Here is a 22,333-nt window from a genome sequence, read left to right on the forward strand (position 1 = left end):
ATAGGACTTGGTCTCCAGACCCCTCACCATCTTTGTTGCCCTCCTCTGGACCCCTTCTAGCTTGTCTATATCCTTCTTAAAATGTGGTGCCCAAAACTGAACACAAGACTCCAGGTGAGGTCTTCCCAGAGCAGAGTAAAGCGATACCATCACATCACGTGATCTGGACACTCTACTTCTGTTGATACAGCCCAAAATTGCATTTGCCTTTTTAGATTCCAGGGTGAGTCCCTGTGCCACTGCTGAGTGCCATCTGGGCACTGCCCCTTCCCTTCCCTTCCACTGGACCACTGCTGCTGCAGCTGGAATGACCCGCCTGGTTTGCAGCTGGCCTCAGTCTGTTTCCCTGCCAGACACACTCTGGCTGCCTCTTCTCTGAGGGCGGCTTTCTACAGGGCCTCCAAAGACAAGAGTCTAACAGGGAAGCATGAAAATGCCAGCAGAAGGAAATCTCTTCAGCCTCAAACAGGTCTGCAACCCTACCGGCAATCTTGCTTATTTCAGGAGACAAACATGTCCCAGGAGCTGATGATTAGCTGTCAAAGTATTCTGACAGTCAGACAGACCTTATCACGTACCTCAGCCGCTTCCACATGTTCATGTTCCCTGAACATCAAAGGGGAGAGAAGCCCTGGAACGGGTGGGGGGGAGGAGCAGGAGAAGAGGGCAGCAGTGGGCAGGCACTCTTCCAGACGCCCTTCTCTCCCTCCTGGCCCACACGTGGGAACAACATGGCCCCGGGGTGGGGGGGATGCCTTACCGAGCCAGGGCTTCAGGAAGCCATAGAAGAGCTTGTCCTTGGGGGCGATGTCAGCTGCAGGAAAGAGGGAAACAGCGCTCTGTTACTCCGGCTCTCGCCTCTTTTGGAAAAAGAAGTAACAGTTCTGGAATGCCTCAAAATGAAATCCTTTTAACATCCTAATGGAGAACTTGAACTTCGGGCAAACTACATTAGAAAGCCTGGGAGGGAAGAGGGTTATCTTCCCCCGGCCAGAGGTCCCCTGTGATGGTGCTGTTCTGTCCTTCCTTGTTGGAAGAACCAGATGCAATGCCCCATGGCCTCAGCAGCCTCCACGAGCCAGTGACCACAGAGTGGCAGGCGGACAGGCAGACCTTCCGCGTCTCCCTGTCTCCCTCTCTGGCTGCGTTTGAACACTTTAGGGAAAAGCCACTTCCTCCCATCTCCTCCCTCTTCCAAGCACGCAAGACAGAGAAGCACAATGCCTCTTTGCACCCTCTCCAATCTGTTAGCGAGGCAGTACAGGAACTGTCCCCGTCTCTTTACCCTGCACCATCAAGCATGTTATTTCTACAATAAAGTGCTTCTTATTCTGTTTCAACCTGACATGTGGCTCTGTGTGACTTTGTAGTCTTGCAAGCACAGGAAAGATCTGGGACAAGCACTGCTGTGTTAAAGCCAAGAGCACTCTGCTAAACTGAAGGAGGATCTGGTTCCCCTTCCAATATTCCTCCCCTTCCCCCACAGAGCCTGTGGAAGGTGACTCATTTTTTCTCCATGCAAGAGAACAGATGGGCACAAATCAGGCATTGAAAATGAAGAGGATCCCCTCCAAGCATCCTGCCGCCTCTAGACACTCGGCCACTCAAAGGCTGCGATGCTTCAGCAGCAGAAGTATTTCAAAGGTAGGTCCCTTTGAGACCCTGTGAGCTGGATTGTGTTGGGTGGGTAGCTGTGCTGGTCTGAAGCAGAGCAGTGATAGTTGAGTCCTGCCGGACTGAGCTCTAGTTCTTCTGACACGGAGTGATGACCAGGTTTGATACGAACAGACTTGGAGGACCAGTAGACATCAGGAGGGGGCAGCTGTCTGCAGAAGGGTCTGCTCTCCACTGAGGGCTGATGACTCCCACAAAGCTCACCTGGCGACCGTTGACCACCTGTGGACCTGGAGTTCTGGGCCAGGAAGACAATCCCCAGGTGTGCACAGGGGCCTGATTCAGCACAGAGGAGAAGAGTTTACACCTCCCCACCCCATCCTGTTCTCCAAACCTGAAACGGCCTCAAACTGAACAGAACAGAACAGGACAGAAAGGCTGCCATGAGCCCTGACGAGGAGGAGCTGGAAGGGTTAACAGACCTGGAAGAGTTGCCAGCCAGTTCCTCAGCTGAACAAACAGCAGCTGGCCCATCAATCACTCTCCAGGCACCAGTGTCAGCTGTTGAGGATCAATCTCCTCCAAGCTCTCCTCCTCCCATCTCAAGAATTTGAAGCAGGCTCCGGAAAGAACTTTCAGAGCAAAGACATGAGGCATGCCGAGGCTTCAGATCTCTCAGCCCTGAGTTCTAGCAGGGTCACTGCCACCCAGGGAGCAGGCTGATTGAGACTCCCCTATAGCTCCCACCCAGGACCTGGTAACCTTCTGGAAGCAACAAGTCTATTCTCTGACTTGCATTCACGCTCCTTCCTGATCCTGACCTGCTTGATCTCCTTGGCACCTTGACCTTTTAGCTTTTGGACATTGACCTGATTCCAGTTTGTGATTCTGCATTGGTGACTTGGCTCCTGCTTGACTTCCTGGACTTTGACCTTGGACTGGCTTTGGACTCTGGCCTGCCTGCACCCTGAGAACGTGACAAAGGCCTCTCTTTGTCCCGTTGGGGAAACGTAGCCAGAAGTCCATAGAAATTTTCCCAGCAGGCAAAGAGCAGTTCCTCGCCAATGATATTCAACATCTATATGTGCCCCCTTACCCAGATTGCCAGAGGTTTTGGGCTGGGTTGTCACCGGTTTGCTCTATCTGCTGATGGACAGACAGACGGACTTCACCCCAATTCATTTGACTAGAGAGTTGGAAGCAGTGGCTGAAGCTTAATCCAGCAAAGACGGAGGTCCTGTGTCTGAGCCGTGGGGAGCCAAGAACGGGTATCCAACTTCCCACCCTGGATGGTGCACCTCTTGTGAGGAGTTTGGGAGTGATGCTGGATGCCACCCTCTCTATGGAGGCCCAGGTCACAGCAGTTGCACGGTCTGCCTTTTTCCATCTTCGGCAGGTCAAACAACAAGCACCCTATCTGGCTCCCCAGGACCTAGCCACAGCGATCCATGCAATGGTCACTTCCAGGTTGGATTGCTGTAACTCGCTCTACACAGGCTTGCCCTTGGGACTGATCCGGAAACTCCAGCGAGTGCGGAATGCAGCAGCACGATTGCTGACTGAACTGCCTGTACGGGCAGGCGGTCAGCCACTGCTGCGCAGTCTGCACTGGCTACCAATTGAGCACTGGATCTGTTTCAAGGTTTTAGTATTAACTTTTAAAGCCTTATGCGGCCTGGGACCTACATACCTACGGGACCGTCTCTCCCCATACGAGCCCCGGAGGCCTCTACGACCGGCCCATCAACATCTCCTGACCATCCCTTGCCTCGAGCAGGGCCAGGGCCTTTTCGGTCCTGGCCCCAACCTGGTGGAATCAGTTCCCCAAGGAGATGCGGGCCCTACCGGATTTACTGCTATTCCGGAGGGCCTGTGAAACGGAGCTGTCCTGCCAGGCTTTTGGCTGAGGCGGGTGGGTGGGCGTCCTCACACCAGCTATTGGCCTCCCTGCATGGACCGCATCCTGTGTTTCAATCTGTGAAGGATGTACATATCTGTACACGGACGCTGCCTTATTTTATTCATTTTAATGGTTTTAACTGTTTAAATTTGTCTTATGATGTGATTTTAACTATTTTATTATGTTGTAATCTGCCCTGAGCTCGACCTGGAAAAGGGCGGACTAGAAATCAGCAAAAATAAATAAAATAAATAAAAATAAAATAAATCCCTGGCTTTGCTATCCAGGAGAAATGCAGCTCGGTGTCATCCACAACCTGGTGGCCCCTTCCGCCAAATCCTTGCTTTACACGGCTCCCTTCCCCCCATTGCTTTAACTCTTTGTGGCATTCTGTGCATCACACAAAGCACATTCCAACTGGGGAAAGCTCACGCAGGAATGAACCTCCGGGACTCCCGTTCAGTTTTGCCACCATGGACTGATGCAGCAGCCGCTCTCACTTTGGGCCACGGCAGCTCCACCCTCTGAGGCAGCAGAATGAAATCCCTGATTGACGTGAAGAGGCCAGAACACAAAGACACCCTTCCTCCTAAGAGCCCAGTGCTGGAACGTGTCACACTCCGCTGCATCTCCCACCACCACCACCACGACTGCTGCCATGGCGAGATGAATGCAGACAACTCTTAGGACTTCTTTTCAACAATAACTGCTCATTGTAAAAATAAACCGGACCAGCTCTTTCCTTTGGGTTCCTTCCCTGGGGCGTTTCTGTTTACACTGCGAGGTCCATTGGCCACGACTGCTGCCAATACTGCTGCTACCAGCGGCAGGAGTGTCCCTGAGGGAACCCTTCCTGTATGAGCCTCTCCCCAGCCAGCCCGCTTCCTCCCACTCCCAGCCAGCTATGCTCCTGCGCTGCGACTCCAGGCCTGGAAAAGCTCCATGTTCTCCAGGTGAGGAATTGGGCTGGAGCCAGCTCTCCCAGCACCCCCCCACCCCCACCAGCAGCAGGTGCCGTCCAATCCCAGGGCACTTGATTTCCTGGGTCGCAGGACCCACCCGGATGGTCGGGGCGGCTGGTGCTGGGGGGGATGCAGTGTGGAGGAGGAGGAGGAGAGGGAGCCATGGCCTCCTGCCTCTTCTGTTTGTGGGAAAGGGCCATGAGACCCCCTCCTCCTTCCTCAGTGCTGCTCCCTGCTTGGAATCAACTTTGCCAGGATGCAGAAGGGCAGTGGAGAGAAGAGGCCCTCCCACTGGGAGACCATGGCTGGGCCCAGCCCGACACGTGGTGCCCCAAAGCCAGTGGTGCTGGTCAAGGAGGCTTCGGGGGATCCCTGCCCCCTTCGTTGCAGAGTACCTGAGGCGGTGGCGATGGGCTTGATGTAATCGGGGTGGAAGAGGGAGACGATGGGCAAGAAGGGCCCCATCCAGGTCACCATGGCCTGGGAGAAGGTGGAGACCAGCTGGGTTATTCGGACCATGTCCTCTTCGCTGGGCTTAAACTGCAAGAGACACAGCAGAGGCAGTCAGGAGGAGGTAGTGGCAGCAGACGTGGCGAGGGGCTGGCTGTCCAGGGGGCAGATGAAGCAAGGGGCTGGGTCAAGGCCAGGCAAAAGAGGAAGCAGGCTCTGCTTACAGGCCCCTCGAGGTCCGGCCCGAGTGGGGGGTGGGGTGGGAGGGAAGATGCTCTCAGGAAATGGTCTCGGAGCAACAGATGCACAGGGCTCAGTCTGCCACTAGCTAGTCCCGAGACTTCTTTGACTCTCCAGAGGGGCAGATTCTGCCACGGCTTGTAGGCAGCCTTCCTTCCAGACAGCAGCATGCTCATTAAATTTGCAGATGATACTAAATTGGGAGGGGCTGCAAACACAGAAGATGACAGAAACAAGATACAGGATGACCTTGACAGGCTGGAAAACTGGGCTGAAATCAATAAAATGAATTTTAACAGGGATAAATGTAAAGTTCTGCATTTAGGTAGGAAAAATCCAATGCATGCTTATATCATGGGGGAGACTTGACTTAGCAGTAGTCTGTGCGAAAAGGATCTAGGAGTCTTAGTGGATCATACACTGAACATGAGTCAACAGCATGATGCGGTGGCTAAAAAGGCAAATGCAATTTTGGGCTGTATCAACAGAAGTAGAGTGTCCAGATCATGTGATGTGATGGTATCACAGACCAAGTCCTATGAGGAAAGGTTGAAGGAGCTGGGCAGGTTTAGCCTGGAGAGGAGGCGGCTGAGAGGTGATAGAATCACCATCTTCAAGGCCTTGAAGGGCTGTTGTATAGAGGATGGCGTGGAATTGTTTTCTGTGGCCCCAGAAGGTAGGACCAAAACCAAGGGGTTGAAATTAAATCCAAAGAGTTTCCGGCTCAACATCAGGAAGAACTTCCTGACCGTTAGAGCGGTTCCTCAGTTGGACAGGCTTTCTCCTCGGGAGGTGGTGGGCTCTCCTTCCTTGGAGGTTTTTCAACAGAGGCTAGATGGCCATCTGACAGCAATGAAGATCCTGTGAATTTAGGGGGAGGGATTTGGGAGTTTAGAGCGGTTTCTCAGTGGAACAGGCTTCCTCCTTGGGAGGTGGTGGGTTCTCCTTCCTTGGAGGTTTTTAAACAGAGGCTGGATGGCCATTTGACAGCAATGAAGATCCTGTGAATTTAGGGGGAGCTGTTTGTGAGTTAAGAGCGGTTCCTCAGTGGAACAGGCTTCCTCCTTGGGAGGTGGTGGGCTCTCCTTCCTTGGAGGTTTTTCAACAGAGGCTAAATGGCCATCTGACAGAAGAAGAAGATATTGGATTTCTATCCCGCCCTCCACTCCGAAGAGTCTCAGAGCGGCTCACAATCTCCTTTACCTTCCTCCCCCACAACAGACACCCTGTGAGGTGGGTGGGGCTGGAGAGGGCTCTCACAGCAGCTGCCCTTTCAAGGACAACCTCTGCCAGAGCTATGGCTGACCCAAGGCCATGCTAGCAGGTGCAAGTGGAGGAGTGGGGAATCCAACCTGGTTCTCCCAGATAAGAGTCTGCTCACTTCACCACTATGGCTGACCCAAGGCCATGCTAGCAGGTGCAAGTGGAGGAGTGGGGAATCAAACTTGGTTCTCCCAGATAAGAGTCCGCACACTTAACCACTACACCAAACTGGCTCTCTCTGACAGCAATGAAGATCCTGTGAATTTTGGGGGAGGTGTTGTGAGGGGTTGGAGTAGATGACCCTGGAGGTCCCTTCCAACTCTAGGATTCTCTGATTCTAGCAGGATGCACTTGAGACCTGCAGAGGTGCAAGGGCTCAGATCCGTACTATCAGCTCTTGCCTTGCACTGGGCAGGTGGTCTGTGGAAAGGACGGCTGCTGCTCCTCTGGCCTCCGTCCCCTTCCCCTCCCTGAGCAAGATGGGAGAGACTCCCCCCTCCCTCCTGCCCTCCCCAGCCCTGCCCTGCCCTGTGGGGGTGTCGCTTACCATGCCCAGGTGCCCCAGGAGCCAGTTGTAACGGGGGGGCTCAGGGAAGCAGCGCAGTCTCTGGCAGTGGATGTGATAGCGGCGGAAGAAGCCCCAGACTTTCAGGAGGAAGTGGACGGACAGGCCCAGAAGGGACAGCAGTAGGAGGGAAGAAGCCGTGGGCCCCAGGAGCGCCTTGTCCAGCACCAGCATCTCCGGCATCCAGTCTGTGAGGAGCCTCATCCTGCAAGGAGGGGCCCCGCAGAGAAGCACGATCCTTGAGCAGTGTCAGATTAAACCCCGTGGAGGCCCCTAGGAGGCAGTCAAAATTTTTGGCGGGGAGGGCGGGATATAAATAAAAGCTTATTATTATTATTGAAATCCTGGGGCCCCCCTCGCAAATTATCTGAGTTGGAATACCCGCCCCCCACCCACAGCCTGGGCTCCCTTTATTTGCCTCACTCAATCTAGCTTTCCACCACTTAAAGGGCTCCTTCTTACCTTTTCCTGCTTCCATTACTTTGTTCATTAACCATACAGACCTTTTTAAAATACCTACTTGACCCTTTCCTAACTGTGGTATACGTTTCATCTGAGGTTCTAGGACTGCAGTTTTAAATAGTCTCCAAGCTGCCTGAAGGGATTTGATATTACTTTCCTTTCCTTTTAGTTTCTTCTTTGCAAACCCCCTCATTTGAGAGAAGTTACAATAACGCCACCCTTCAGCTGGGAGTTCCAAGGTAAGAGTACGGACGGAGTGTTACGTGTTGCTGTTACTGGTTCTGTTCTGTTGAGGCGGGCCTTCATTGCAGCCCAGCATCCTGAAGGCTGCATCCCAATTGGACGCTCTATTAGAACCAGGCAATTGGGACGCTAGGCTTGTAACAGAGTCGTGCAAATGAAGGATCCTGGAAAGCAGCACAAGATAGGACAGGGCCTGCCCGTGGGACATGGTTTTCCCTCTCCCAAAAATGTGTATACGTAGTTCATTGTGTTGCCTGTTTTGCTTGTGTCTGTTCTTGCTAATGAACAAGTTGTGTTGCAGTGAGAGCTGTCTGGAATCACTATTTAACGCTTTTCCAGGCACCTGTCTTCAAGTCCATTCAGCAAAGACAAGCTAGCTCAAAATATCAACCGTTTATTTGCAAGGGGTTACCTCCCATCACCAACAACAACTACTGCAGGTAACATACAAAACTGGAAACAGAAACAAGAGCCCCACCCCATAGAAGCAAACTAAATCCCACAGGTATTGGGGCAGGGGGATGGGAAGCAGACTGTTCCATTACGTATATACTTATATACAATAAAGATACCTCACCCCTCTTTTTTACTTTGGTGTGGTCGGTACAGATACTACAAACACTACAAAAATGTGAGGTGCCCCCTTCAGCTGCAGGGGGGGGGGTCATCAGGTGCTGGGAGCACATCTGGACAGCCCTGATCCTCTTCTCCGGGAAGGCCGAGAACATCCGCTGGGACAGCTGTTCTGAGACAGCCTGGTCAGGCACAGCAGAGGAAGCCACTTTCCTCAAATGCCTCCTCTTCCTCGTATGCATGATGTTCCCCATTCAGTGTTTCAACAGTAGAGGAATATGTTTCAGTCCTCTTGCCTGTGACCAATGCTGGTACCCATCCCCTGTGTGTCCGTATCCACACCATCTCCCCATCTTGCAAGGGTGGAAGGATCATGGCCCGTTTGTCTACACTGTTGTCCACACTGAAGGGCCTTCGACTGCAGATGGCAGGCCAGGTGCTGTGTGCTGGTTATTACCTTTAAAGCCCTATATGGCCGAGGACCTGCCTACTTGAGGGACCGTCTCTCCCCATATGAACCCCAGAGAGCGCTGAGGTCAGCTGGAAAGAACCAGCTGAATATCCCTGGGCCGAGGGAGGCCAAATTGAAGACTACTCGGGAACAGGCCTTCTCTATTGCAGCTCCACTACTGTGGAACCAGCTCCCGGAGGAAGTGCGGGCCCTGCGGTGTTTGGGCCAATTCCGCAGGGCCTGCAAGACCTTTCTTTTTAAAATGGCCTTCACTTAATGCTGAGCCAAGATAGATTTGCTGAAGATGTTTTTAGCCACTGAATTTTATAGAAGAACTGAGTTATAGCACCATAATGTTAATTTAATATAAGTTGATTTAAATGATGGTTTTATCTAATTGTAATTATTGTGTATTATGGTTTTACTGTGTATTGTATTTATGTGTTGTGAGCCGCCCTGAGCCTGCCTTGGCGGGGAGGGCGGGATATAAATAAAAAGTTGTTATTATTATTATTGAAGCCTTCCCGTAAGCAGCTGTGCAGGGGTATCCTCAAGACCTGGATCAGGCATGTTCTTCAAGTTGAGCAAGGCTAAATGAAGATCTGAACCAGCTAGTAAAACTTTTGAGCATGTGTTTTATGGCTTGAACCAGGGTCACTGCGCTAGCATGCCATTGGATCATTCAAACCAGCCAGAGGCTCATGATTGGAGCAGGGCAACAGGTATTTGGATCCTGTGGTCCATTGTTCCCAAGCTCAGTCCATATGGCTCCAATGAACCAGGCAGGAACACCCACAAATAGTCTTCACCTTAGTCCGTATACACAACCGAAGGAAGGAAGGAAGGGAGAGAGGGAGGGAAGGAGGAAGGAAGGGAGGAGGGCAGGGAGGGAGGAAGGCAGGGAGGGAGGAAGGAAGGAAGGCAGGAAAGAAGGGAGAGAGGGAGGGAGGAAGGCAGGGAGGGAGAGAGAGAAGAAGGCAGGAAGGGAGGGAGGGAAGGAGGGAGGAAGGCAGGGAGGGAGGGATGAAGGGAGGGAGAGAGAGAGGAAGGCAGGAAGAAAGAGAGGGAGGAAAGGAGGAAAGCAGGAAGGGAGGGAGGGAAGGAGGGAGGAAGGATGGGAGGGAGGGAGGCGGAAAGAATGGGATGGAGGGAGGTAAGAAGGAAGGAAGGGAGGGAGGGAAGTAGGGAGGAAGGGGGAAGGCAGGAAGGGACGGAGGAAAGGAGGAAGGCAGGGAGGGAGGGTGGAAGGCAGGAAGGGAGGGGGAAGGAAGGGAAGGAGGGAGGGAGGCAGGAAGGAAGGAAGTGAGGGAGGGTGGGAGGAATGGAGGGAGTGAGGAAAGAAGGGAGGGAGGCAGGAAGGGAGGGAGGGAAGGAGGGGGGAAGGGAGGGAGGGAGAGAGGAAGGCAGGAAGGAAGGGAGGAAAGGAGGAAGGCAGGAAGGGAGGGAGGGGAGGGAGGGAGAGAGGAAGACAGGAAGGGAGGGAGGAAGGGAGGAAAGGAGGAAGGCAGGCAGGGAGGAAGGGAAGGAAGGAGGGAGGGAGGGAGGCAGGGAGGAAGGAAGGGAGGAAGGATGGGAAGGAGGGTGGGGGGAAGGGAGGGAGGCAGGAAGGAGGGGAGGGAGGGTGGAATGAATGGAGGGAGGGAGGAAAGAAGGGAGGGAGGGAGGCAGGAAGGAAGGGAGGAAAGGAGGAAGGCAGGAAGGGAGGGAGGCAGGAAGAGAGGGAGGAAGGGAACGAGGGAGGGTGGAAGGGGGCAGGGAGGAAGGGAGGGTGGAAGGCAGGAAGGGAGGGAGAGAGGAAGACAGGAAGGGAGGGATGGAGGGAGGAAGGCAGGGAGGGTGGGGGGAAGGGAGGGAGGAAAGGAGGGAGGAAGGCAGGGAGGAGGGGAGGGAGGGAGGGAGGGAGGAAGGGAGGGAAGGAAGGAAGGAAGGAAGGAAGGAAGGAAGGAAGGAAGGAAGGAAGGAAGGAAGGAAGGAAGGAAGGAAGGAAGGAGGGAGGGAGGGAGGAAGGAAGGCAGGAAGGGAGGGATGGATGGAGGAAGGGAGGGAGGGAGGAAGAAATGGAAGGAAGGAAGGAAGGCAGGGAGGGAGGGAGGAAGGGAGGGAGGGAGGGAGGCTGGAAGGGAGGAAACATAAGAACATAAGAGAAGCCATGTTGGATTTATTTATTTATTTATTTATTTATTCCGGGATTTATATCCCGCCCTTCCCACGGGTGGCTCAGGGCGGCTCACAACAAACAATAAAACAGTAAAATCGGAATAAATTAGTTACATTTAAAATCGACATTTAAAAACCTAAAAACCTAAAATTAATATTAACTATACAGTATCACAGATATCTAGAGAGCTACATTTGTCCAGTCAGGCGTAGGCTAACCGGAAGAGGGTCGTCTTACAGGCCCTGCGGAACTGAGTAAGATCCCGCAGGGCCCTCACCTCCTCCGGTAGCTGGTTCCACCACATAGGGGCCATTGTAGAAAAGGCCCTGTCTCGAGTTGTCTTGAGATGCACTTCCTTGGGCCCGGGGATGTTAAGGAGATTTTGGGTCCCAGACCTCAGTACTCTCTGGGGGACATGTGGGGAGAGACGGTCCCTCAGGTAGGCAGGTCCCAGGCCATATAGGGCTTTAAAGGTAATGACCAGCACCTTGTACCGGACCCGGTATGTTATTGGAAGCCAGTGCAGAGCCCGAAGACCCGGCCGAATGTGCCCCCATCTTGGGAGGCCCAATAACAGCCGGGCCGCGGCATTCTGCACCAGCTGCAATTTCCGGGTCCGGCACAGGGGCAGCCCCATGTAGAGGGCATTGCAGTAATCCAACCTCGAGGTGACCGTAGCATGGATCACTGTTGCTAGGTCGTCGGGGTCCAGGAAGGGGGCCAACTGCCTTGCCCGCCTAAGGTGAAAAAACGCGGACTTGGCAGTGGCCGCTATCTGAGCCTCCATCTTTAAGGACGGCTCCAATAGCACCCCCAGACTTTTGACCCTGTCCGCCGGCCTCAGCGGTACACCGCCAAAAGTTGGCAGGGGGATTTCCCCCTCCGGGCCCCGACTGTCAGAACTTGTAATTATTGAACTCTATGATTGTAATGCCTGCTTAGCTTAGCTGAATCTATATTGTAACTGTTAGGAAATAGCTAGCCTTGTATCTAGTAGTGTGCACAAATGCTTCGCATTCCAAGCCAACTGGAGGGTGACGGGGAGTCCTTGGGAAACATCTGCCAGTAACCTTTGAAGCTGCCTCCCCCTCTCCTCTCTCATCGATAAGAAGCCTTGGAAACCAAGCAGGGCCTCTTGAGGGGTGGGAACCAGTTTGTTATTGCAACTAGAATAACTTAAAGAATGTAACTGCTGCTGAGCTCGTCATCAGAATCAACTTGCCTTCTACCTGTACTGTTCTCAATAAATGCTTAGACTTTAACCAGAGTCATGGGCCTCGTTTGAAGTTCTTCAAGTTCTGACATTTTGATTCTGATCCTATTTTTGAGCTTATCCGAACTGGGAACCTTGGCTAGATGGCTAAAAGGGCACCAGATAACGGAGAGCCCACCAACAGACCCATGGAGGCGGATCTCTGGGCCCTGATGGAAGAGATCCAGGCCAGCCATGTCCAGATCACCCGAGAAATCCGGGAACAGCTGGACGCGATCCGGAGGCAGACCGGAGCCCGAGAGGGACCACGGGGCGCGCCGGCCCCGCTACCCCCGCCGGCGCCGCCACCACCCGCCGGCCCCGCAGCACCGGGGCCCCCCGCGGTGCCGGTCGCCCCAGCAGCCCCAGCCCCCGCGGGACCGCCACCAGTAGTGCCGGTCGCCCTGGCTGGAGGGGACAGGGGAGGACACCGGGAGCTGAAGATTACCTTCAACGGAGACGGGGAAGCGGTGGAATACTTTACGATCCAGTGCAACACGTTTTTCACACACTGGGGAGCGGGCTACCCCACGGAAGCAAGCCGCGTAGCCCACATCGCCTCCCGACTGAGGGGACCGGCTCAGAAATGGTACGTGGGGCTTTACACGGGACGGAAGCCCGAACTGGCCACCGTGGCAGAGTTCCTGCAGGCGATGCTCCGACAGTACGGAGATCCCCTGCGGGAGGAGAAGGCCATCGCGGCTCTACAAAGAATAGAGCAAGGGAACCGTACAACGCGTGAGTACGCTACCGAGTTCATGGACCACTGTGCGGCGGCCAGGGGTTGGAACGAAGTGATGAAGTATACCGCGTTCAAGAACGGCCTGAACGCGGACATTCTAGATCGGTGCTACCACCAAGGGAGGCCCGATACCTTGGTGGGTTGGATTCAGCTGGCGGGGGAGGTGGAAACCGACCTCCAACATGTGGAGATGCGGCGTCGGCAGCAAGGCAAGAAGGGGGGGAAGCAGAGTCCCGCATCCGGCAAGCCCGAAGGGAAGCGGGCCCCCGCGACCTCGACCCCCACCACCGCGGCTCGCAAGTGCTTCAAGTGTGGGGACCCGAATCACCTAGCCGCCAACTGCCCGGCGAGGCAAACGCCGACCCCTACTCAGCCCAAACCGGCACCCACCGTGCAGAAGAAGAATGGCAGCCGCTCCAAGGAGCCCAGCCGGGGCGCCGTCGCCACATCCTTGGCGATTGACGAGGATGTTACCACCATAGAGGAGTCCTGGGACCAGGAGCCGGCGGGAAACGACAGCGACCTGCTTTAATCGGTGCCGCAAAGCAGGTCCAGAAAACGCCGGCACTACTGACGGTGAGAGTTACCGGGGGGTTATTGTTCATGGCGGTCACCCTCCTGAACCCCAACCTCAAGCGGTTTATGCACGCCCGCGCCCTAATCAATTCCGGGTGCACCCGAGACATTATCACCCCGCGCCTAGTGGAAGCGCTGGGACTAGCCACGTCCCCCCTCCCCCATCCCATCCAATTCGAACAGATGGACGGGTCAACCATGAGAGGGGAACCTTGCACCCTAGAAACCCAAGCTACCCCCGTGGGGACGGAGGAGCACTGGGGAATAGAGACTTTCGTCATAGCCCCATCCTCCTCTTTTGATGTAGTGGTGGGAGCAGGGTGGCTGGCTAGACACCAACCGGACATTCGGTGGGCCGAACAAATCGTACGATTCCTGAACTGGCGGTGTGAGCACCACCATTGGAACACCGAGTGGGGTCCGAAGGCCCCTCCTCAGAACGAGAGACTCTGCCTCACCCTTGAGGAAATAGGGTCGATCCCCAAAGAATACAGGGACTTAAGGAAAGCCTTCAGTGAGCGGGAGGCTGACGAGCTCCCTCCCCACCGCCCTACGGACTGTGCTATCGAACTAATCCCAGGGCAGACATTACCGAAGGCGAAACTGTATTCCATGGGGTGGGCAGAAAAAGCGGAACTGAGAAAATTCATTGACAAAAATTTGAAGCGGGGTTTCATTCGGCCAGCCACGGCCCCCCATGCAGCCCCTGTTCTATTCCGCAAGAAAAAGGACGGGGGGCTTAGACTTTGCACAGATTTTCGCGGGATAAACGGGATCTCCATGTCCAATGCTTATCCGATCCCGCTGATAAGAGACTTATTGAACACTGTGGCCGAGGGAAAAATCTTCACCAAGCTCGATCTCCGAGACGCGTACTTCCGCGTGCGGATTAAAGAAGGAGACGAGTGGAAAACGGCGTTCAATACACCCATGGGACAATTTGAATATTTGGTGATGCCCTTCGGGCTTCAAGGGGCGCCAGGGGTTTTCATGAACTTTATAAATGAAGTGCTGAGGGAATTCTTGTATAAGGGGGTGGTGGTGTACCTTGATGACATCATTATCTATTCGAAAGATCTTGAATCGCATGTACCCCTGGTGAGAAAAGTGTTGTCTACCTTGTGCAAGAACAAACTGTATGCTAAACTGTCTAAATGTGAGTTCCACAAGACGGAACTAGACTACCTGGGATTCCGAGTGTCGGGGGAGGGACTAGCAATGGACCCCGCCAAAATTCAAGCGGTTCTAGATTGGGAACCACCCCGAACCCGACAGCAGCTACAATCATTTCTCAGGTTCGCAAATTTTTACCGCGGGTTCATTAAGGGGTTCGCCCGGGTAATGCTCCCCCTCACGGAACTCCTCAAAACTAAGGGAAAAGGGGATGAGGCGAAAAAACCCGGCGCGCGCCTAACGTGGACGCCGGAGTGCCACAGAGCTTTCAAAGAGCTCAAACAACTCTTCACCTCTGAACCAATATTGGCTCACCCCAATGAATTAAAGCCCTTCGTGGTGCAATGCGACGCCTCCGATGTCGCCGTAGGAGCCATATTGATGCAGAGGAACGAGGAAGGGGAACTTCGTCCCTGCGCCTACATCTCTCACAAATTTTCAAACGAACAAAGGAACTGGTCGGTCTGGGACAAGGAGGCTTTTGCAGTGATGTTTGCTCTGAAAACATGGAGATCCTGGTTGGAGGGAGCCCGAGTCCCTTTCGAAATTTGGACCGATCACAAAAACCTAGAGGCCCTCACCGGCCGTCACAAGCTGACTGCAAAACAAATCCGGTGGGTGGGATTCTTTGCTAAATTCGACTTCGTGCTAAAGCATATTCCCGGCACCAAAAACTTTTTGGCCGACGCGCTCTCGCGTATGCCCCAGCACGACAGTCAAAGAGAGGAGGTGATAGATTCCCTGATCCCCCCAGACCACGTAGCGGGAGGAGTCACCACTCGATCAGGGAAAACAACCGGAGTCCCGGAACTGAAGGGGAAAGACCGGTTCGTGGCCGAGACGGAAGCAGAGGGAGGGGATCGGCCCAAACGGGTAGAAAAGGGAGAAGGGGGGCTTTGGTATTACAATGGGAAGATCTACGTGCCCAGAACCCTGCGAAAAGAAGTACTGGAAAACTGCCACTCAGGCAGGCTAGCAGGGCATTTTGGTTACGTGAAAACCCTGAACCTAGTCACGAGACAGTTCTGGTGGCCCAAATTGAAAAGAGATGTGTCAGAATTCGTGAGTTCATGCCCCACATGCATCATGGCGAAACGGAGGGGGGGGAAACCACCGGGCCACCTTATTCCCCTACCGACCGCCTCGCGACCATGGGCGGTGGTCTCGATGGATTTCATAGTCGAGCTACCCCCCTCTCAAGGGAAAACGGTGATACTGGTGGTGGTAGATACTTTTTCCAAACAAGCCCATTTCATCCCATGCAAGCAGCTCCCCACTGCTAAGAAATTGGCGCACCTTTTCTTTAATCACGTGGTCCGCCTCCACTCATTCCCAGATAAGGTAATTAGCGACCGCGGGCCGCAGTTCGTTGCCAACTTCTGGCGGGAGTTTTGCAAACTCACAGGCATAGAGCAGGGGCTAAGCTCTGCCTACCACCCCCAGACAGACGGACAGACGGAGAGGGTGAACGGCCTGCTGGAACAGTACCTTAGGTGCTACATCAACTACCAGCAGACCAATTGGGTGGAGCTATTGCCTTTTGCAGAATACGGGTACAACAACAGCTTACACAGTTCCACCAAAACTTCCCCCTTCCAGGTCGTCAATGTCTACGAAGGAAAGCCCGTCCCTCTCCTTTCCCCGACCGAAAACGCCACTGAGCCCACCTCTTGTCAACAATGGTGGGAGGGGATCCAGAAGGGCTGGAAGGTGATACAGGAGAACCTGGAGAGAGCTAAGGAAGATTATAAAAAGCATTTCGACCGGAAGCACTCCCCCCAGTGGGAATTCAAGGAAGGGGACTCAGTATTTCTCTCCACCAAGAACCTTCCCCTTTCCCAAAAGTGTCGGAAACTGACTTACAAATACCTTGGTCCCTTCAAAATAAAACGCGTGATCAATAAGGTCACCGTGGAACTAGAATTGCCCAAAATGTTTAGTAAGATCCACCCGGTGTTTCACTGTAGCCTTCTTCGTAAAGACCCGGGGGCCACGCCCTGGCACCCGCGCCCCCCCGAACCGCCCCCTACTCGCGTGAGGGGCCAGAGCCACCATGAGGTGCAGGAAATCCTAGACTCCAGGGTCCAACGTGGAGTGTTGCACTATCTGATACGGTGGAAACACTTCCCCCCGAGCTGCGATGAGTGGGTCAAAGCCGGTGACGTGTCTGCCCCACAACTGCTTAAGAGATTCCACCAACTATACCCGCACAAGCCCCGGGCGGGGAGCCTAGGGGGGGCAGTATGTCAGAACTTGTAATTATTGAACTCTATGATTGTAATGCCTGCTTAGCTTAGCTGAATCTATATTGTAACTGTTAGGAAATAGCTAGCCTTGTATCTAGTAGTGTGCACAAATGCTTCGCATTCCAAGCCAACTGGAGGGTGACGGGGAGTCCTTGGGAAACATCTGCCAGTAACCTTTGAAGCTGCCTCCCCCTCTCCTCTCTCATCGATAAGAAGCCTTGGAAACCAAGCAGGGCCTCTTGAGGGGTGGGAACCAGTTTGTTATTGCAACTAGAATAACTTAAAGAATGTAACTGCTGCTGAGCTCGTCATCAGAATCAACTTGCCTTCTACCTGTACTGTTCTCAATAAATGCTTAGACTTTAACCAGAGTCATGGGCCTCGTTTGAAGTTCTTCAAGTTCTGACACCCGACGGCCCAAACAAAGGACCTCAGTCTTCGCCGGATTCAGTGTCAGTCCACTCAGTCTGAGCCACTCAGCCACGGCCTGTAATGCCTGATCTAGGTTCTCTGGGGCGCAGACCGGTCGGCCGTCCATAAGTAGATAGAGCTGGGTGTCATCAGCATACTGGTGGCACCCCAGCCCATACCTCCGGGCAATCTGGGCAAGTGGTCGCATGTAGATGTTAAATAACATCGGGGAGAGAACCGCTCCCTGGGGCACCCCACAATTAAGTGAGCGCCTCTGGGACAGCTCCCCCCCAACCGCGACCCTATGTCCCCGACCTTCAAGGAAAGAGGAAAGCCACTGCAAGGCTAGCCCCTGAATCCCCGCGTCGGCGAGGCGGCAAGTCAGCAACCGATGGTCGACCGTATCGAACGCCGCCGATAGGTCCAACAACATCAGTACCGCCGAGCCACCCCGATCCAGATGCCTATGAAGGTCATCCACCAGGGCAACCAACACGGTCTCCGTCCCATGACCCGGGCGGAAGCCGGACTGAAGTGGGTCAAGGATGGAAGCGTCCTCCAGGAAAGTCTGCAACTGCCTCGCCACTGCCCTCTCAATCAGGCCAACGGCCCATTCTGTACAACACTCTGTATCACACAGTGGCCAATAATATATATATATATATATATATATATATATATATATATATATATATATATATATATATATATATATATATATATATATATAATTGGCCACTGTGTGATACAGAGTGTGATACAGAGTATATATATATATTTACACACACACACACACTGTGGTTAATAGCCACTGATGGACCTCTGCTCCATATTTTTATCTAACCCCCTCTTGAAGTTGGCTATGCTTGTAGCCGCCACCACCTCCTGTGGCAGTGAATTCCACATGTTAATCACCCTTTGGGTGAAGAAGTACCTCCTTTTATCCATTCTAACCCGACTGCTCAGCAATTTCATTGAATGCCCACGAGTTCTTGCATTGTGAGAAAGGGAGAAAAGTACTTCTTTCTCTATCTTCTCCATCCCATGCATAATCTTGTAAACCTCTATCATGTCACCCGCAGTCAACTTTTCTCCAAGCTAAAGAGCCCCAAGCGTTTTAACCTTTCTTCATAGGGAAAGTGTTCCATCTGCACTTTTTCCAACGCTATAATATCATTTTTGAGGTGCGGTGACCAGAATTGCACACAGTATTCCAAATGAGACCGCACCATCGATTTATACGGGCATTATGATACTGGCTGATTTGTTTTCAATCCCCTTCCTAATAATACCCAGCATGGCGTTGGCATTTTTTTATTGCAGTCGCACACTGTCTTGACATTTTCAGTTAGTTATCTACCACAACCCCAAGATCTCTCTCTTGGTCAGTCTCTGCCAGTTCACACCCCATCAACTTGTATTTGTTGCTGGGATTCTTGGCCCCAATGTGCATTACTTTGCACTTGACCACATTGAACCTCATCTTCCCTTACAGTACCCAAGCTGAGTCTTCCTCAATAACTCGTGTTCATCGATGTGCCTACTTATTCTGTCCTTGATAATGGTTTCTACCAACTTTCCCGGTATTGAAGTCAGGCTGACTGGCCTGTAGTTATCTGGATCTCCTCTGGAACCCCTTTCAAAGATGGGGGTGACATTTGCTACCTTCCAGTCCTCAGGAACAGAGGCAGATGTCAATGAAAGATTACATATTTTTGTCAGAAGATCCACAAGTTCAACTTTAAACATAAGAACATAAGAACTTAAGAGAAGCCATGTTGGATCAGGCCAACGGCCCATCAAGTCCAACACTCTGTGTCACACAGTGGCAAAAAAATTTATATACACACATACACTGTGGCTAATAGCCACTGATGGACCTGTGCTCCATATTTTTATCTAAACCCCTCTTGAAGGTGGCTATACTTGTGGCCGCCACCACCTCCTGTGGCAGTGAATTCCACATGTTAATCACCCTTTGGGTGAAGAAGTACTTCCTTTTATCTGTTTTAACCTTTCTGCTCAGCAATTTCATCGAACTTTGAGTTCTTTCAGAACTCTTGGATGTATGCCATCCGGACCTGGTGACTTATTAGTTTTTAATTCATCCATCAATCGTAGAACCTCCTCTCTTGTCACCTCAATCTGGCTCAGGTTTTTCAACACCCCTTCCAATAGAAGTGGTTCCAGAGCAGGTAAACACTTCTCATCTTCCACAGTGAAGACGGAGGCAAAAAATTCATTTAGCTTCTCAGCCATTTCCCTATCCTCCTTCAGTAATCCTTTGACACTTTAGTCATCCAAGGGCCCCACTGCCTCCCTGGCTGGTTTCCTGCTTCTAATATATTTGAAGAAATTTTTATTGTTGGTCTTTATGTTTTTTGCAATATGCTCCTCGTAGTCCCTTTTTGCCTGCCTGATCACAGTCTTACATTTGATTTGCCATTGCCTGTGTTCCCTTTTATTAATCTCACTTGGACTAGCTTTCCACTGCTTAAAGGAGTCCTTCTTACCTTTTACAGCTTCCATTACTTTGTTTGTTAACCATGCAGGCCTTCTCTTATACCTGTTTGTACCTTTCCTAACTTGTGGTATATATTTTATCTGTGCTTCTAAGATTGTAGTTTTAAATAGCCTCCAAGCTTCCCCAAGGGTTTTGACCGTATTTACCTTTCCTTTCAGTTTCCTCTTCATATGCCTCCGCATCTCAGAGAATTTACCCCTTTTAAAGTTAAACGTGGTTGTGCCGGTCTTTTGGGGCAACTCCCTATTTATACAAATAGTGAAATCAATAACGTTATGGTCACTGCTCCCAAGTGGTGCGATCACTTTTACATCTCTCACCAGGTCTTGGGCATTCCTTAGGACCAAATCCAGGATCGCCCCACCCCTGGTAGGTTCTGTGACCATCTGCTCCATAGCACAGTCATTGAGAGCATCTATTTATGTATTATTTATTTATTACGTTCAATTTATATCCTGCCCTCTCCGCAAGCGGACTCAGGGCGGCTCACAACATTATATGATACAATCAATTCCAGTAAAACATATAAAGCCATAATTTACTTATTTCAATTTTAAAACCATTCTCTGGCGCTGCTTCAGCACAATATAAGCGGTATTGAATTCTCGACTGTGATCACCAGAATTCTATATGATGTCCGGTGGCAGCCCTTTTTCAATTAAAGCCTGCTGAAACAATTCGGTCTTACAGGCCCTGCGGAACACAGACAAATCCCGCAGGGCCCTTATGGCTTCTGGGAGGGTGTTCCAAAGTTCTGGTGCTGCCACCGAGAAAGCCCTGGATCTTGTTACACACAACCTGGCTTCTTTTGGCCCAGGGGCGGACAGCAAATTTTTGTCCCTGATTGCAGTGCTCTCTGGGGGATATATGGGGAAAGGCGGTCCCGCAGATAGACAGGTCCCTGACCATAAAGGGCTTTAAAGTTTAATACTAACACCTTGAAGTGAACTCGGAACACAACAGGCAACCAGTGCAGCTCTCTCAGCACTGGCTGAATGTGCTCCCATCGTGGCAGCCTCATTAACAGCCGTGCTGCAGCATTCTGCACTAAGCATCTAGAAACTCAGTCTCTTTCTCTCGACCAGAACACATATTGACCCAATCAATCTGCGGGTAGTTAAAATCACCTATGACGACACAGTTTTTTCATCTAGCCACCAACTTTAAGCCTTCCATCATATTATAGTCGTCCTCTGTCTTTTGATTTGGTGGGCGATAACAAACTCCCATTATTAAATTGCCTTTTGGGTCCTCTTCAACCCAAAGCATTTCTATAAGGGAGTCCAATTCTCTGACCTCAGTCTTACTGGACCGTATGCCCTCTCTGACATACAGAGCCACCCCACCTCCAACCCTTCCCTCCCTATCTTTCCGGTATAACTTATATCCAGGAATCACCGTGTCCCACTGATTCTCCTCATTCCACCAAGTTTCTGAAATTCCCACAATGTCTATGTTTTCCCCCAACACTAAACATTCCAACTCACCAATTTTACTTCGAAGACTTCTAGCATTTGCGTACAAACATCTATAATTTCCCAGGCAAGCTAGGCCCGCCCCCTTCCTCCTGCCGCCTCGAGACTCTGGCAGGCAGTCCATTCTGTTCGTCACCATCTCAGTGGACAACTCTATTCCATTACCCGGTAGAAAAGTATCAGGTAACCCTTCATCTCTTTGAGATGAGTCTTCCCGAACCAGAGACATTTCATCTCCTGCCGGCTTTCCCCCTAGATTTAGCTTAAAAACTGCTCTGCCACCTTTTTGATTTTAAGTGCCAGCAGCCTGGTTTCATCTGGGGACAAGTGGAGACCATCTTTTTTGTACAGCTCCCGCTTGTTCCAGAAAGCATCCCAGTGCCTAACAAACTTAAACCCTTCCTCATTGCACCATCGTCTCATCCACACATTGAGACTTCTAATTTGTGCCTGTCTCTCCAGCCCTGCACGTGGAACAGGTAGCACTTCTGAGAAGGCTATCTTGGAGGTCCTGGCCTTAAGTCTCCCGCCTAGCAGCCTAAATTTTTCTCCAGGACCTCACGACTGCATTTCCCCACATCATTGGTGCCAACATGCACCACGACCACTAGCTCCTCCCCAGCACTGTCTATCAGCCTATCTACAACACGCATAATGGCCGCTACCTTCGCACCAAGCAGGCAAGTCACCATACGATCAGTACGCGGTTTTGCCACCCAGCTGTCTACTTGCCTAAGGATTGAATCACCAGCTACCAAGACCCTCCCTCTCTCCCCGCCCAGGGATGGTTCCTTGGCGTGAAAGGATACCCGCTCACCAACCGAAGAAGAGGTCCCTTCTGAGGGCGCATTCCCCTTATCCTCAGCTCGGTGCCCTGTTCCCTCTCGACCCTCACGCTCCCTGGCAGCAGCGGGGCTGCCACGTTCAGAGCGGGGCTCATCTAATACACCCCTGAGAGTCTTCTCCGAGTGCCTAACTGACTGTCTCTGCTTCTCCAGGGCAGTCACCTCGGCCTCAAGGGTACGAACTCGTTCCCTGAGGACCAGGAGCTCC

At 52.2% G+C, this 22,333-nt stretch overlaps 1 protein-coding gene across 2 annotated transcripts in view; it reads right to left on the reverse strand.

Moving 5' to 3' along the window:
- The window catches only part of LOC132581239 (ultra-long-chain fatty acid omega-hydroxylase), a 51,398-nt gene that overhangs the window by 24,419 nt on the left and 4,646 nt on the right, over positions 1-22,333 (reverse strand). Inside the window, exons 2-4 of one of the 2 annotated variants that reach the window (XM_060252400.1) lie at positions 6,977-7,199; positions 4,872-5,016; positions 761-814 (exon numbers count right to left, since the gene is read on the reverse strand). In XM_060252400.1, the coding sequence (XP_060108383.1) occupies positions 761-814; positions 4,872-5,016; positions 6,977-7,198 (421 nt within the window). In that variant the 5' untranslated portion in view covers position 7,199. Of the gene's footprint in view, positions 1-760; positions 815-4,871; positions 5,017-6,976; positions 7,268-22,333 lie in introns of both variants that reach the window. The other variant, XM_060252399.1, reaches the window with a different exon arrangement.

This window comes from Heteronotia binoei, chromosome 13, assembly GCF_032191835.1.
Source record: "Heteronotia binoei isolate CCM8104 ecotype False Entrance Well chromosome 13, APGP_CSIRO_Hbin_v1, whole genome shotgun sequence".
NCBI classification, from domain to species: domain Eukaryota; kingdom Metazoa; phylum Chordata; class Lepidosauria; order Squamata; family Gekkonidae; genus Heteronotia; species Heteronotia binoei.